Here is a 15,948-nt window from a genome sequence, read left to right as displayed (position 1 = left end):
GTAGCTTAATATCAATAGGTGCTATTATTCTGGAAATAATGTGTAGAAGTAATAAAACTCGAAACATGTTTATTCTTGAATGGATTGGGCTCACCTGGCTTCAGGCTGGGATAGGGCAGGGGCAACAAAGGCTGGGATATGAGTGGCTGCTTTAGGGATTGAAGGTCTTATGACTTGAGCAACAGAGAATGGTCAGACTAAAGTGATTCATTAGCTTTAACTGCTTTTAATCTCACAGTATATAATCTCAAACAAATTCTTAACATAAGAATCAAGAGATCCAATCAAGAGAAATAAATCTCATATAATTTTACCTAGGTGCTTATAGAAATATTTTACTATATTTTCTAATACAGAGATGAAATTAATTACAGAATCATATAATTCTAGAATTGGAAATAATTTTATATTAGTCAAACCTCTTGTTATATGCACAAAAAAACTGGGTCCTAAGAATTACAATATTGTGACGTAGTTTTCCATCCCACAGAGATATATCAATCGGGGATGCAATAATTACCCAAGAGCTTGTTAATACTCAAAAATAAGAAAATACATGACTTAAATGAGCCTGTGAGTTTATCGTCAAAAGTAATTGGAACTATTATTTAGCGTTTTCAAAGATTTGAGCGTGAAAACTGCAGAATTATAATAGTTCATGACATATTGTTGTTTCAGTCATATACATGAAGTTAGAGTTTCCAGTGATGTTCTGGTGTTACAAGTATTCCTGAATTCATTAATGACAGAAACAAAGCTACAAAAAATATGACAGCCATTATCAGGAAGCCAAATGTCTGTTTTCCAAGCATAAGCACAACATTTATAATTATTGAATAAAGATAAATGTTTAAAATAAGGTAAAATTAAGATAAAGGAGACAATGGTTATTATCATCTACGTCCATGCAGGAAAAGCTAGGATATCTACATAAATTACACTGAAATAGATTTTCTTTTTTGCACTAAAAGTTACTTATGTTAATCTGGAATTCCTAAACACACACACACACACACACACACACACACACACACACACACACACACACAGAGAAACCACAAAAAATCAGAAGCCATTTCATGTGTCTAGAGTATTATGATATGTGTATGGGCAGTTTAAGAAAACCACATTGGATCTAAGTAAGTTCAATCAGCATTCAATATTGGATCTACAACTTTATTGCTGTGCTCCAAGTAATAGTCAGAAATGGAATAAATAACATATTAATAGTATCAGAGAAAATTACTTTGAGTTGTTTGCCCCAAACTAAAATGATGGGGCTTGCAGGTTAGACGGGCGAAGCAAAGGCCATAATTACACAACACAGTAGAAGTGGCACAATTTAGAAATTAAAATGGTACTTAGAGCACTTAATCAGTTATTCTTTAGTATGAACTCTGATTCAATTGATTTTTCTTGGTATTGAGGGGCTAAATGAACAATGGAATCACCTGTAAGAACATTTTGGGACAGACATTTTTTGAAAAGAAGCAATGCTACTCAGCTACCATGATAAGAGAAAAGCGGAGAGCTTGTTGACTATTGACTTTAGACATGAAAAGTAAATGAACCAGTTCTTTAACGGCTTTCTAATCATCAGTCACTGCTGTGAGGTAGTCACTTCCTCTCCCAGAAGCAGAAAATGTGGATTAGGACATTTATCTATCAGAAATATTAATGTTTATACTTCTAAGCAACAGAGACAGAAATGCTGCTACTAATTAATCTATGTACTCTAAAGTATAATACTTAGCCATAAAGTATACATCTAACATCTAAGATCATACAATTTTAGCGATTTTGTTGATGAAGTTTTAGCATTGCTCAGCATTCATGGTTAATAATTTTAAAAAGCAATCTGAAACATTAAAGATATAACACAGGCTTAGTACATTTTAAAAACAATTAACCAAGTAAATGTTTTAAATTAGAATTGTTTAAAGATTGCCAAGAAAAAATTCTTCCCAAAACCACTGTTATAAAATACTGCATCTAATTATGAGAGATGCTATAAAGTGAAGTCCATACAAACTAATAAATCCTCAGAAAATTTCTCACTTTGATTTTCTGGAGAGAGGGAGGGCAGGGGGTTCTTCAGGGTTTATAATAACAATGTCATCTGTCATAAGGAATCATAATTTATCATTTCAAGGGAGAGTAGAAGAGGGGTGCATGGTGTGAGGAAGAGGGTTATATTCACAATTAAAACTGAAATGCTAAACTCCATTATGAAGACAAATAGGAAAGTACAACTTCATTGTTGAAAACAATTTCCCTCCTATCAGTCCAAGGATTCATGCATCAATATTGTAGATGAACTGTTAATTACAAAATCAATTAAAAATTATTTCTAAAAACAGTCACGCGTCCCTGGCTCTCATGGGGGCAATTTGGGCAGAAGGTCTCATCTCACTAGGACCGCGCCAAATCACAAAGTCGTCATCCACAAGTAAGCAAAAGCAATCTGGTTTTTCATTTTTCAGCGCGGCTGAGCCCAGCCTGAGATTGATCGTCACATATGGCCCCAGAAAACAAACTGTCAATACCTTGAATGCTGCAGAATTTGAACAAATAGCCGTCCGCCCATTCAAGCCACTCATTGCATCCCATTTAACAGATTTTATTGACAGTTTCCTTCTTGTAATTAAAGGGAAAACTACTGGCCGGCAACCAAGATAAAGTTCAAAGATAGGGTCAAAACAAAAGCAGATGGAGGGGCACGGTGTGACTGTCAATGGTACATAGCATCAGAGCATGTTATTGACACACAGGTATCTAATGATCGGCACGTCATTAAGGAGGGATCTATCCTGAACTTTATGCAAATGCTAAAAGAGACTTAAGACCATAATAAAGCATCAAGAGAGGCACAAAGGGAAAAACAGCAAAGCACCAACGATTTTTACTTATCAGAGTTTGCTCTCTATTTTAGCACCTTTCAGTTCAAATGTACAGGACAGTTACTCCGGTAATTTTTAACCCTTACTGCAGAGGCAGAATTTGACTTCTAAAGAACTCCGGAATGTAAGAAAATTGTAATCTTTGATAACCCAAACTCAAAGCAACACGAAATATATTCTCCCAATTGCATAATTTGCGTTTTTGAAGGAAAAATGGTTTGTGTGTATCGATTCCCTTGTTTTAACTTATGTGTAAAAGACAATGGAGCTAATTTTGTTGCGGAGTGTCCATTTATGCTATTCCTACAGGAGCTTTTGCTTTGCTGTGATTCAAATTAGTAGATGCATTAGTTGATAAAAGTTTCAAAGCACTCAATAAGCAAGTCAAATGAAACTAATCCCTTTTAAGTATATTTTTCCTATTTCTAACTTTCCGCTAGAAAGTGATACTGATTATAATTTTGCTGACTCATTCAAAATTTACAAACTAGGTCTAGCAAATCCCTAAAGAAGTTAAGGAGAGGGATAAAACTGACATATAATAAAATAGAACAATGACCATGTCGATATGCCAACCTGAATTAGCAAGAGCTATAGCTTTGAGGGTGACAAATTCTTCTTTCTCCAGCTTCATGCTCTTGTATTTCTTTACCAGCTGCAGGATAGCATTATTTAGATCAAGAAGGCCTGCTAATTTGGACTGGTCTTCGTCCATTATATAATCGTCTGCATAGACAAGTTCATCCTCAAAGGAAAGAGATCGGTATACGACACCAAGGATCAAAATTTCCATCCAAGCACTCTGCAGAAGGCTCATCTGGTCCGCCAGGGACAGCGTGGAGAAGCCTGCATGGAAAAATGGGCAGATCAAGTTACTTTAAAGCCATAATTTCATAATGCAACATTAGTTTCATATGGTAGCCGGCTTCTGCATCACTGCTCAAAATTATGCTGAGCTTTGATTAGAAGCTCTTAAAATGTTCCCTGGATCACTTTGCAAACAGCAAAGTGAAAGTCACAAACCAGCTTTTTCAATTTGTGGGTATTTTCTATAAGTTTTATAGACACAGCTTAGGGGAATATAATAGAGATGTAGTTTTCTTTCATTTGAGAAGGGAATACCATGCAATTTTAATACTTGATTTCCCGTTGAAGTCTTCAGGAACATCTTATAGCAAATCATCTATCTCATCTCTAAAAACTACTATTGATAAACGGAATGAAAGTTAAAAAAAAAAAAAAGCTAAAAACAAAGGTAAACAAACAATTTAGGCCACAGAGCTCAGCACACCATGGAACATTTCTATATGATATTAATAGTTACAAGCACAATGGATAATGAGTTACAACTAGGGGAGCTTTCTTGATTGGATATTTCCCCACACTGATATTTAACATGAATTTCCTTTAAAATTAGTGCTAACTGTCATAAAAGAAAGTGGAATACTTAGCAACCTGGCCTCCTCACCAAACAGAAAGCCCCATTCACTATTGTTACTAAGATCCAGATATTTAAAAAATTAAATATAAATGAAGGTAGCAGGGTTTGGTGCAAAGGAGTCAGATTCTGAATGTAAATATTGGCTCCAATTAGCTACTGGCTCTTTCACCCTGAGCAAGACAAATTAACTTGTATCTTAAATTTTGCATTTGGAAAATATAAAATATCACCTACCTAAACATTAAGTTTAACATGCAATTCATTAAGTGCTGTATTATTAATATGTTATTTTTATCTGACTTATCTAGCTGATCAATTCTTTTCTGCAAATCTGGGATGCATTCACACATGCACATTTAAAGTCCCTTCTGAGCTGGAGAAAACATACACAAAAAAATATTTAAAAAAAGTTCAGTAGAGAAACATGAAGCAGTACAATTGAGGCTACTTAGGAGTGAAGATGTATATTTATATGTCAGAGAGACTAGATCTGTATTCTAAAGTGAAGATACCTGATGATCAGATGCTTTTCCCAAGTCCTAAAAAGCAAATGCTTCTTAAAACTTCACTTTTATTTCTAAGTATATACCTAAGACTTCTAAGGGTAACCCCCGCACCCCACGGTTTCTGAGGAGAGTGGTACCATCATTTAAGGTCCTGACACAAGTAATTCTACAGAAAAGGAGGATCATTTTTAATAATGCAACTTAAGGAATCGATTTTTGCTCCCTTTCTAGACATTATTACCCACATCATAAATACCCACTGATGCCCAACCTTTTTAGGCTGCTGCTTATGGTCACTGTTGCTGTCCTTTTCATTCATATCAAATTGTGCATATCCCATATGATACTAGAAACTGCAGCACGGAAGAAAAGGAAATGATTTCCTGACCTATTGGTGAAAACTAGTGGTTTCCCATTTGGTACCATTAATTATAAGCACTTAATAAAATCATCAGAAGGAATGAGTCAACCTTTTCTTAAGGGAGTCTTTTCTTAAGGGCATATTTAAAAAATGCATTTCTTTCATTGTTTATTAAGGTGCTTACTCGTTATGTGACAGGATTTCTTTTGGAATGGCTGTGTAAGTCTTTTCTTATTCTGTTTTTATCATTGCATTTGGGGTTAAATTAATAAATATCCTCTTAGAGATGTAATAGAGGATAACATTTTAAACAGCGATTCAACAGAGAAAACAAATTATTTAACTGAATAGGCTTGGCTCCAGGTGCTTTTAATTTTAGCAATGTTATATTCACAATAAACAAACAGAAAACCACACTGCTCTTTTTTCTATCCCCTTCCAAGGAAAAAAGGTGAAATGTAAATCCAAACATCTACCTCAAGAAAACATACTAAATAGGAATTTCTTAGGTAAATTAAAAGACCAAAAAATCATCTAGAAAGTTATGAGCAAAAAAGGAATGCATCTTTTCAATTTGCTGGAGTGTTCTCCTTCCTTTTCATGCTCCCAAGATGCAGTTTTTCTGCAGCAGCAGATGGACAGAGCGTGTAGCCTGCAGCACCTTCCTGTGACAGCCCTATTCTCCCTCCCAGACACTGCTGTTAGTAAATAGATTTACACATTCTCCAATCTCCACACATCTTTCTGCCGAATAATTAAAAGCAGGATGATTAGTTTATTGAGTGGAAGGAGGAACTTTTTTATTGAGGTCCATCCACGATTTTATCAGGGCCAGCACTTTTACGGTTGTCAGGGGGGTGCAGGCATCCAATTTTTCTTATCTGCCTGATTAATACAAACGCTGTTTCAGGACGCATTAATTAACAGATACAAATCTACGTTCTCATGGAAGGATCAATACGGAGAAGAAAAGAGGCATCAATGTGAATTTAGTGCTGATGATGGAGAAGGCACGCTATCGACATTTACGTGCACGGAAACTTTAAAGTTGCACCGGGCCTCCTTTGTCCCTGTGATTTACAAATTAACAATGTTCCAGCCATAACAACGTTTCACACATTTCTTTGGGGTTTAATTAAGAAAAAAAAAAAAAAAAAAACAATAAAATTTCATTTTTAAAGTTGATCCTGCAATTTGTTCTATGTTGATGGGTGTGTGTGTGTGTGTGTGTGTGTGTGTGTATCCTTCCTGTACAACTTTTTTATTTTGCTTCTCTATGAAATAAAAAGAAATAAGGAAAAAAGGTTAAAAAAAGGCTCTTTTTTTTTTTGGTTATGGAGCAGAGAAACATGGATCTAGCACAAAAGGTTTGACAAGTTTGCTTGCTTGATATCCAGTATATTTCAGCTGATTAAAGGAAGTATAATTTTTGCAAATCCTCAAGAAAAAGAACAATCCATGCTTTAAAAAATAAAAGTCTGAACTTCTATCTTTTCTTAGTCTAGAAATTGCCGTCTCTCATTTTAACCCTTTCCTACCACACCACCAAAATTTCGAAGCTAGTACAAAGCACTCTCCTGCCCAAATGCCTGGGCAGCAGTTAGGCAGACTAGTTAGGAGATAATCATGTTCACCTGGTTGCTAAGGAGGCCAAATACATAATAGAGATTTTATCTTAATTCCATAAAATTATTTTACCTCTCCTTTAGGAGGGCTAGCTATACTGCACATACATAAAAACACATGGATAAAATAACATATTTAATCCATAGACCTGAGCACTGTATTAAATTCTAAATAAACAAGGCCTAAATGAAAATGTATGTTTTAATAAGCTGAGTCTAAGAAATTTTCCTAAAACATAATTGCTCTATTGGCTTACACATGCTCATATCCAAATGATAATTACTTGTTTGTGTTTTTATCAAGCATTTAATGGTATTTTATAGCTCTTGGGCTACAAGTTAGAGGTCCTCATCATCTATGATATTTAGCTATCTTTGGAGAGAAACCTCTTTCCCAAGTGAAATAAAATATGCTTTGCAGTTGTCCCGTGTGAACTTCATGTTTGTACATCCCGGGATCTTAATCTTTGGTGTGTGACAGGTTATAGTTTTAAATGTTCAGCCGTATTACAGCTTTTTAAAATACACTGATACCATGGCACATTTTTTCTTCCCCAGCTACAGCCCATTCCGTGCATATCACTGACAACTCGGATCTCTCTTCATCTCTGTCCCAGAGTCAGTGCCATTTAATGTATCTCAGGCATTTTGCTAGCAGAATGACTCTCTACCTTGACCCGCAGTTAAATAGCATGTTTATCTGCAATGCAGTGTGCTCCAAATAAACCAGATGACAGTTGGGAATATCATCATTTGGAAGGATTGAAAAGCTTCTCAAGAGGCAGGTACCCCTGAGGTAATAGGCTTGAAGAAAGCATGTTTTGTGCCAACCGTCTTGCCTTCTACTGGAAACTTCGGAGTTTGACAGTGGTGCCATGGGCACTCATCAAGCACTCTTTTTTTAGCCTGGCAAACTGATGCACTTTGCAGTCAACTTACAAAAAAGGCTAAGCATTTGAAAGTGTGAAGGGCAAAAAATATCTGACGGCTAGTCTTCAAAAATACACTTTCATTTCAGAAAGCATAAATGTTTATTTCCTGAACAAAGTGTTGACAGAAATAGGCTGCAGCGCAGGCATTTGGGTTTAACCCCTGCTAGGCATTTTCTTCTCGGCTGCTCTCTTGAAATAGAGAGCAAGCATTTTAAATCTTCAGGGTGTCTGTTAATATCAGTTAATCATGGTATCGATTTACCTGATCACAGTTTTTGAACTGTAGTTTTTCTGTTCCACAAAAAAAAAAATCAACATTTTTCAACAAATAGCATATCATGCTAGAATTTTAATCATGCCATAATGACTCACTGAGATCACAAACGAAGTTCATTTTGAGAAGCTGATTGAGCAATGTGACATAAGCTAGATTATTTTGTCTCCCATACAAATAAACCTAATGTTTACAGGAACCAGAGAAGAATAATAGTGGCACTAACATTTGGTCTTAGCTACCAATAGACACACACATGCATAACCCTTGTGAGAGATAAACTTATTTTGTATTTTTAAGCCAGATGTTCTTTTCACATATGGGGCAGACATATCCCTTTGTCCTATGATTCACAAAACACACAGCTCACGGGTTTGTTGGAAACGTTTATATATATATATATATATATATATATATATATATATATATATATATATATATATATAGTCTCTTACAGGAGACTTTATATATATATATACACTTTTTTTCATAAACTGGAACCCAGTAGGAGCTAGAGTTAAACAGCTACAGATGGTTAACTGCCGAAGTGAAAGCTGGAACATCTACACGGTGCTATCAGAAGCATTTTATTTAAAATTTTGCTTTAAAAGGGATGATAATTATATTGTTGGTACTTAAGCTTTAGATACAATACCTATACTATTCTTTGAATCTTTGCTCTTTTGAGCTGACCATGATTCAGATTTCACTAATTTAGACACAATCACAATAGGGGAGAATGTAAGAATAATTGACAAAAATGGAAAATAGCTCCCTTGCTCACTAATCATTTGTTTCAACAGTTGTTGATTCCATAAGAAATCTGTTTCTTGTGCTCTGTTTCTATACTTTAAGTAGGTTTCCCATAAATTTTATGGAACTATTATTTTTAAATAGTGGTTTAACAAGACAAGTACAGATTCCTAAAATCTAAAAGGCAGGACTGAAGTTTTAATACAATTCTGCCTTTTATATATAAGGGCAGAACTGACCACCTTCTATAAACGTGAGCGAATGATCTAAGTAGTTGTGAGAAATTAAAGGAGAGGAGAACAGAAATTCAAAGGTAATACCTACCAGTCCAAAACAGAATGATCACTGTTAACTGAATTTACGGGTGCAATTGACCACTGCCCACTCATGCTGATTATATAAACAACCAAATGAGTTTGCAATTAGCCCAATCACAGGAACAGAAATAAAAAACATGCCCCCATAGCAGTGGTGTAATGCTTTCTTTTGCAATTATTCCTGGTTTTCCAGTCCAGCCTGCTAGAAAAATTTGAAATATATTAGCAGCTAAGAAAAAATATTACAAGTGGCAATACAGGAAAAACTCAAAATGATGACAAGAGTTTTTGTTTTGTTTTGTTTTGTTTCCTGTGAGTGGGTGGATTTTTTAACAACTGCCCACCTACTTTCAAAAGTAATAGTGACAGGGCCGATGAATGCCTAGTAAGAATGGAAAGGCATCCACATGGAGTGTGTAGCTCCTCTTTGGAAGCCCTTACTTGCCCTTACTTATCTACTACTTCTGAATGACTGGAGAGGATCTGAAATAATTCCCTTCGCTTTTCCCAAACTCCCTCTTACTTGACCTCAACTTTACTTCTGACCTTTCAAGAAGAAAGATGGCTGGGGGACATGGAGGGAAGCATAGGCTGAACTGCCTTAAAGAGGGAAATCTAATGGCTTTCTTTTCCCACAACCTTTATTTTTTACTAGTTGAAAATAAGTTCTGCCTGGAAAGCTCTCCTTTTTGATGTGACTGAAATTTGTTTGACCATCAAGAAAAAAGGAAAGCAATGCCGTATAATATAGGGCTCTAAGAAACATTTTTAAAAACGGCATTTTCAGTCTCACTTTGGGATTAGATGGATACCAAATAGGGAAAAACACCAGTTGGAAGCCACACTTCTGATCTGAAAGAAAAAGGATCTATGCTTGAATCCGACTTGCTTTACTGATGCACTGGTAGAACCAGGCCAAGCAATATCCATAGAAAACTAGTCCCACTTGGGAATCAGATATGCAAACATTATCCTCTTTAGGAAATTCCCAAGGGGTCCACATCAAATTTGGTCTAATAGTTTAAAAATCAAGCCTCCAAAATAAACACATACACATGCTATCTTGGACTTTGGAGAAGGCTGACAGACATTTCCACAAGCCTTTAAAGAGTCTGTGGAAAACATTTAGCAACAAATACCCATCAGATAAAGGTTTATAGACATGAAGTGACACCTGAGGGGAAAGGATAGAGAGGGGAACTATGACTTTGATGTCTAGAGACCTGACTACAACTATTGGTATTAACTTAGCCCCTGTGATGAGCAGACTTGGCCATCCCAACCAGAAGATGTTAGAGTCCTGACCTCCAGGACCTGGGAACATGACCTTATTTGGAAACAGAGTCTTTGTAGATGATCACATTAAGATGAGGTCATTAAGGTGGGCCCTACTGTAATATGACTGTATCTTCATAAAAGGGGGATATTTGGACACAGAGATGGACATATGCAGAGGGAAGATTATGTCAGGACACAGGGAGAATATCACCTACAAGCCAAGGGATTCTCGAAGCCACCAGAAGCTAGGAGAGACAGGAGAGAAGCATGGAACAGATTCACCTACAGAAGGAACCCAAATCTCCTGCCACCTGCTCTTGGGTTTCCAATCTGCAGAGCTGTGAGCCAATAAATTTCTGTGGTTCAATCCACCCAGTCTTTGGTATTTTGTTTTAGCAGCCTTAGCAAACTAATACAGACCCACAGGTGACCTTATCTGTCTATTGCAAACTGTAGACTACACACTGCTGATGAATCTTCCAGTTCCAATAGTTTCTAATTCAGAATAACAAACAGAGCTACTTTCATGAAGCACAAGGCTGTCTGGGTAATGGTGAGCACCTCAGACAAAGGCCATGGACTGAAAGTAAACAGACCTAGAATTGGGTGCCACCTCTGCCACCAAGGAACTGTGGGACTCTGAGGAATGACTCAAATTTGCTGGTTCCTGCTTTCATCTGTAAAATTAGAAAACAGAAAAAGTATTTCTGAAGATTTATGCCAACTCTAAATTACTAGGCTTCCAATGGTTCTACTGTAACAAAATTCAAATCAACTAATATTTAGAGCATCTAAGTGAAGCCCTATGCTCAGTACCATTGGAATATGCAAAATGAATATGATGTAATCCTTGTCACCTAAGATTTTATAGCACAGTAAAAGTGGATAACACCATAACAACCAAAAAAAAATATTGTAAGGACGGATCCAAGTACATGTCTATGCAGAAAAGGAAAGATTGGTGCTCGGGTATGCACATCCTCCTAAATGTATCCATATCCATCACTTTCTCTCCTCCCCCTACCCCAATTTTGGTTAGGCCTTCATCATCTTTTCAGTGTAAATTTTAACTGCATCCTTACCAAAATCCTTTAATATCTGGTATTGCTTACTTCCATCCTACCCATGGCTAGTCATCCTACCCATGGCTAGTCAGGCAATCTTTAAAATATGAAACCTATGTCAACCACTGATCAAAATGCTTTCTTGGTTTCCATATCTCCTACAAGATAAAACGGAAACTCTCTGGCAGAATATAGGATTTCTTTCACTGTTTGTTCCTTTTTTCCTTTCCTGCCATAATTCCTAAAAAATTTTTCCCTATAACTCCTCTGTGGATGGCCTAACATGTGAAGTGAGCTCATTTTCCTAATCCTAATGTCCAAGCCCATAGCGCCATTATTTCCCTAAGCACTGCCATCCACCTGCCACCTCACGCTTGGCCCTTCATTGACCTATCACCCAGTTTTTCTTTTATACTTGTGAAATCATTCTCAGATACACACACTTTTTTCCATTCTCATTGCCATGATCATTGTCACTGGGTAGCATCTAAGGGCACTTTTAAGATATAAGAGTGAAGATGATGGTGAAGGCAGAAGCAGGAGACACAGAGCTAAGTGTAAGTGAGCCCTGAAGGAAGGGAGTAGATGTGAAGGTCTGCTGCTTGATGGGTAGATCTCTATCCTCTGGACCGTGGTTTGCCTTGTTCTAGATAAGCTCTTCAGGGTGGAGATCTCTGATCTGCTTCCTGCTATATCTCCAGCTCCTCAAGCTGTGCCTGTCACATAGCAGGCACTCAGTAACTATGTGCTAAATGAATGAATAGATAATTCCTCAAAAGCTCATTGAATGGCTTTCAAAAAGATGAGAGGTTAGGAAAGAAAAGGCCATTCCAGAAACCAGATCCCTCCCCCACAGAAAATATATCAACATATAACAGAAAGTGGTGCCTAATGCTCTTTCATTAATTCAACGAATGTTCATTAAGGTACTGATTTTGTGTAAAGCTCATTGGTTATAAGTGCCTATACAGTATATAGGATTTTTATTTGGAGCCACTTAGACTCTGACAAAGTCCTGCCTACATTTATTAACCTCAGCCACGTCCTCTTTAATTTATAAGTAAATAAGTAAAGTTGATGTTTCAATCATATGGACTAGCTGCTTCTCTTACATATAGAAGTAACCCTTCACAACAGACTTCACGAAAATGTCACAATTTCTTTTTTGTTATTTATAAGGACTGTCATTAATTTCTCTACCTATCCTAGTTGTATAATTATTTTGACAATATACACATTTGTATTCTGTAGCTTGGATTTTAAACCTCTGAAATACTAACCTAGTCAAGTCATAGATGAAAACAATGCCCGTGGCTTCTTTCTACTTGCAGGAATAAAACATTGTGTGTCTACTTTTTTAACAAAAATTTTTAGTTGATTCCAACCTAATTTTTGTCAAGCCCAAGAAAGAGCTTCTCCTGAGAACATTTTCCACACTAAAAACAGTTGCAAGAAGATTGAGAAACCCTGGGTTTTTATCATCATGGGCTGCTGCTCTCCAAATCAAAAACAGCAAAGAGGAGGGAAGGCAATAAACATGCAAACATATGGCATCTCCCTCCAAGTCCAGTCTAGAACAATGGATCCTCACTAGGTAAAGACTCACTTGTCAGAAGTACTTGCAACACTACAGCCATTGTAGCACCAAGGGAGTAAGGGCCTTTCCTATTTTAAAGCAGCAGATCAGACAGTTACAAACAGCAAAGAGGGTTCTTGTCTGTTATGTCCTTTCACTGTGTCTGTACACCCAGGTGTTAATGCAGTCTAAATGCCGTTTAGACATGTTTGGGGTTTATCCAACTAGTTTGTGTGTCCATTCTTACATAATAATTTTGAAGAGGGACCATTTCTACCTGCTGTGGGAACCAGTATAACTATAAATAGCTCTATGCAAATAATCTGGGCAAGTCAAGCAGAATCTATTTTAATCTGAAAGAAATCAGGTAGGACCTTGAGGAAAGGAAGCAGGAACCAAAAATATTTTTTAATAGGTCAGAACCAGGATCATATTATTTTGGAAAAACTTTGTTTTTCCATTGACTGTTAGCTGAGAGTTTGGATTCGTGAGCAAATTATATCTGTTGAAGGTTATAATTTTTCATTTAAAATAGAGAGATGAGAAGAAACACAAGCAGATGAATTTGGTGAATGTAAATTTTAGGATCAAAAATGTGCTTTTTCAGTCATGCAAAATTTTAATAAACTAACCAGTATCTTATTGATAGAGCATGTCATTTGTCGGGCTTAAAAAAGAGATCGGCGTGTCTCTAAAACTCTTTTTTTTTTTTGAGACGGAGTTTCGCTCTTGTTACCCAGGCTGGAGTGCAATGGTGCGATCTTGGCTCACCACAACCTCCGCCTCCTGGGTTCAGGCAATTCTCCTGCCTCAGCCTCCCGAGTAGCTGGGATTACAAGCATGTGCCACTGTGCCCAGCTAATTTTTTTTTGTATTTTTAGTAGAGACGGGGTTTCACCATGTTGACCAGGATGGTCTCGATCTCTTGACTTCAGGTGATCCACCAGCCTCGGCCTCCCAAAGTGCTGGGAATACAGACTTGAGCCACCGCGCCCGGCCTCTAAAACTTTAAAACTGTCAGGGAGGCAATCCCAACTGTAATTTTTGGTTTACTCTTTTTAAACAACAAATGATTGGCACTTCCACCTTCCTTTCTACTTTTTTCCTTTCTATTTGTAACCCAAAAATATATTTCAAATATAAAATGTTTATGAATTTTCATTTTGCCACACATGAAGTTAACAATATTTTTAAAGAACTGCTTTTCTTGGGAGTATCCCACAATTGAAGGGAATTTATAATGAGTGACTTAGTTGGCCAGGCGTGGTGGCTCATGTCTGTAATCCCAGCACTTTGGGAGGCCAACATAGGCAGACCACTTGAGGTCAGGAGCTCAAGACCAGCCTGGCCAATATGGTAAATCCCTGTCTTTATTAAATATTTTTAAAAAATTAGCTGGGCATGGTGGCATGTGTCTGTAGTCCCAGCTACTCAGGAGGCTGAGGCAGGAGGATTGTTTGAACACAGGAGGCAGAGGTTCCAGTGAGCTGAGACTACACCACTGCACTCCAGCCTGGGTAACAGAACAAGACACCATCACACACACACACATACACACACACACACACACACACACAATAATAGTAACTGCTATGGCTGCTTCATTTCTGTTATTTGTAATCCAACATTAGAGTCTAATATTCTAAGAACCTTTTTAAAAGCACATTCTGAACAATGAATAAATTAGAAATAAGCTGTAGTGAATTAGACATTAAACTATAGATATATTAAGGTCTACCTGTTATCTATCTCTCTCTCTCTCTCTTTACTGATGTAGTACACAAGACAAAATGAGAAGGAAGAGAGAAGTGCTCCATGCACCCCAGTCTGATTCTGGATTCAACACTGCCTATTCAGGTCAGATGAAAGCTCAAAGTTTCTCCTAATACCACGTGCACTAATGAAGGAAGAGTTGCTGACTTTAAGGCTCAGGGTATCTTGTCAAACAGATCTTTGCATATCATTGTGAAGGCCACACCCACACACATTAAGGCACAGAATGACATAGGCATTGTGAGAACCTGGTTCATTTCATATGAGTTAATCTAAGAATTTGAAAATTTTAAGCTTCCACTTACAAAAGAAAGTTGTGATTGTCTTGTGTACTTCAACTGAAATGACCAAGAATCAACTCTATCTGGGATCTCTAAAAGACAAATCACATGTAATTTCTATATGGCCTTTAAAAACATACCTTCACATCCTTTCAGAGTTACCTAATTGGCCCCTTGATATAGAAATAACAATTCCAATAAAAACACTAATTATCATAGACATAATGTTTGTGGAGTTAACACTGTTATCTCTCCTTGTCTTATTTTTACTAGTTACAAGTAAAGCAGAAAAAAATGAAAATCCTTTAGGTGTGCTTTTCTCAATTTTCCTAAAATAGAAAGAAACTATAACTCAGTGTCTCTAACATATGCCCTAGGAGGAGGAGAGGCAGACAAAAAAAAAAAAAAAAAAAAATCAGGAGGTCTTCTGCATAAATGGAAGTTAAAGGATTTACAGCATAGGCCATTAAAAACAAAGTGCCATATGTATTCATGAAAGAACGTAGAAGAAATATGTTATCCATGAGATGCATGTCAGATATGAAATTATAGCACGCTGACCCTGAAACTCTACATTCAAATAATATTAGAAATCCTCACTACTGATGCTTGAAGACCTAGGCATAATTTGTGTTCTGGACAGCATGGAAAAACAGCTCATCTGAATTTCTAGCTCTGAGAGTTTGGTTTAAAGTCAGGCTCCCACACTGTTTTTCTCTGTGGCTAATGAAGATCTGTTTGCGAATATTTACTCCCAAGTTCACGGCTGGTGTTTGCTGGCTCAAACAGAGCTAAGTCATTATGGCTTGGCATACGTTCCACTGGGGAGGCGACCAGTTTTCTTCTCATTGACAATTGAGGCAACCC

General features: G+C 36.9%; 1 protein-coding gene across 29 annotated transcripts in view; it reads right to left on the bottom strand.

Moving 5' to 3' along the window:
• The window catches only part of ESRRG (estrogen related receptor gamma), a 656,445-nt gene that overhangs the window by 12,275 nt on the left and 628,222 nt on the right, over nt 1–15,948 (bottom strand). For all 29 annotated transcript variants that reach the window (XM_035280541.3, XM_078356579.1, XM_054248101.2 and 26 more), the window contains one exon: nt 3,477–3,746. In XM_035280541.3, coding sequence (XP_035136432.1) covers nt 3,477–3,746 — 270 coding nt within the window. The remainder of the gene's footprint in view (nt 1–3,476; nt 3,747–15,948) is intronic.

This window comes from Callithrix jacchus, chromosome 19 (genome assembly GCF_049354715.1).
Source record: "Callithrix jacchus isolate 240 chromosome 19, calJac240_pri, whole genome shotgun sequence".
NCBI classification, from domain to species: Eukaryota; Metazoa; Chordata; class Mammalia; order Primates; family Cebidae; genus Callithrix; species Callithrix jacchus.
Note: the sequence above shows the minus strand (reverse complement) of the source record. Positions and strands in the feature narration are given on the sequence as shown.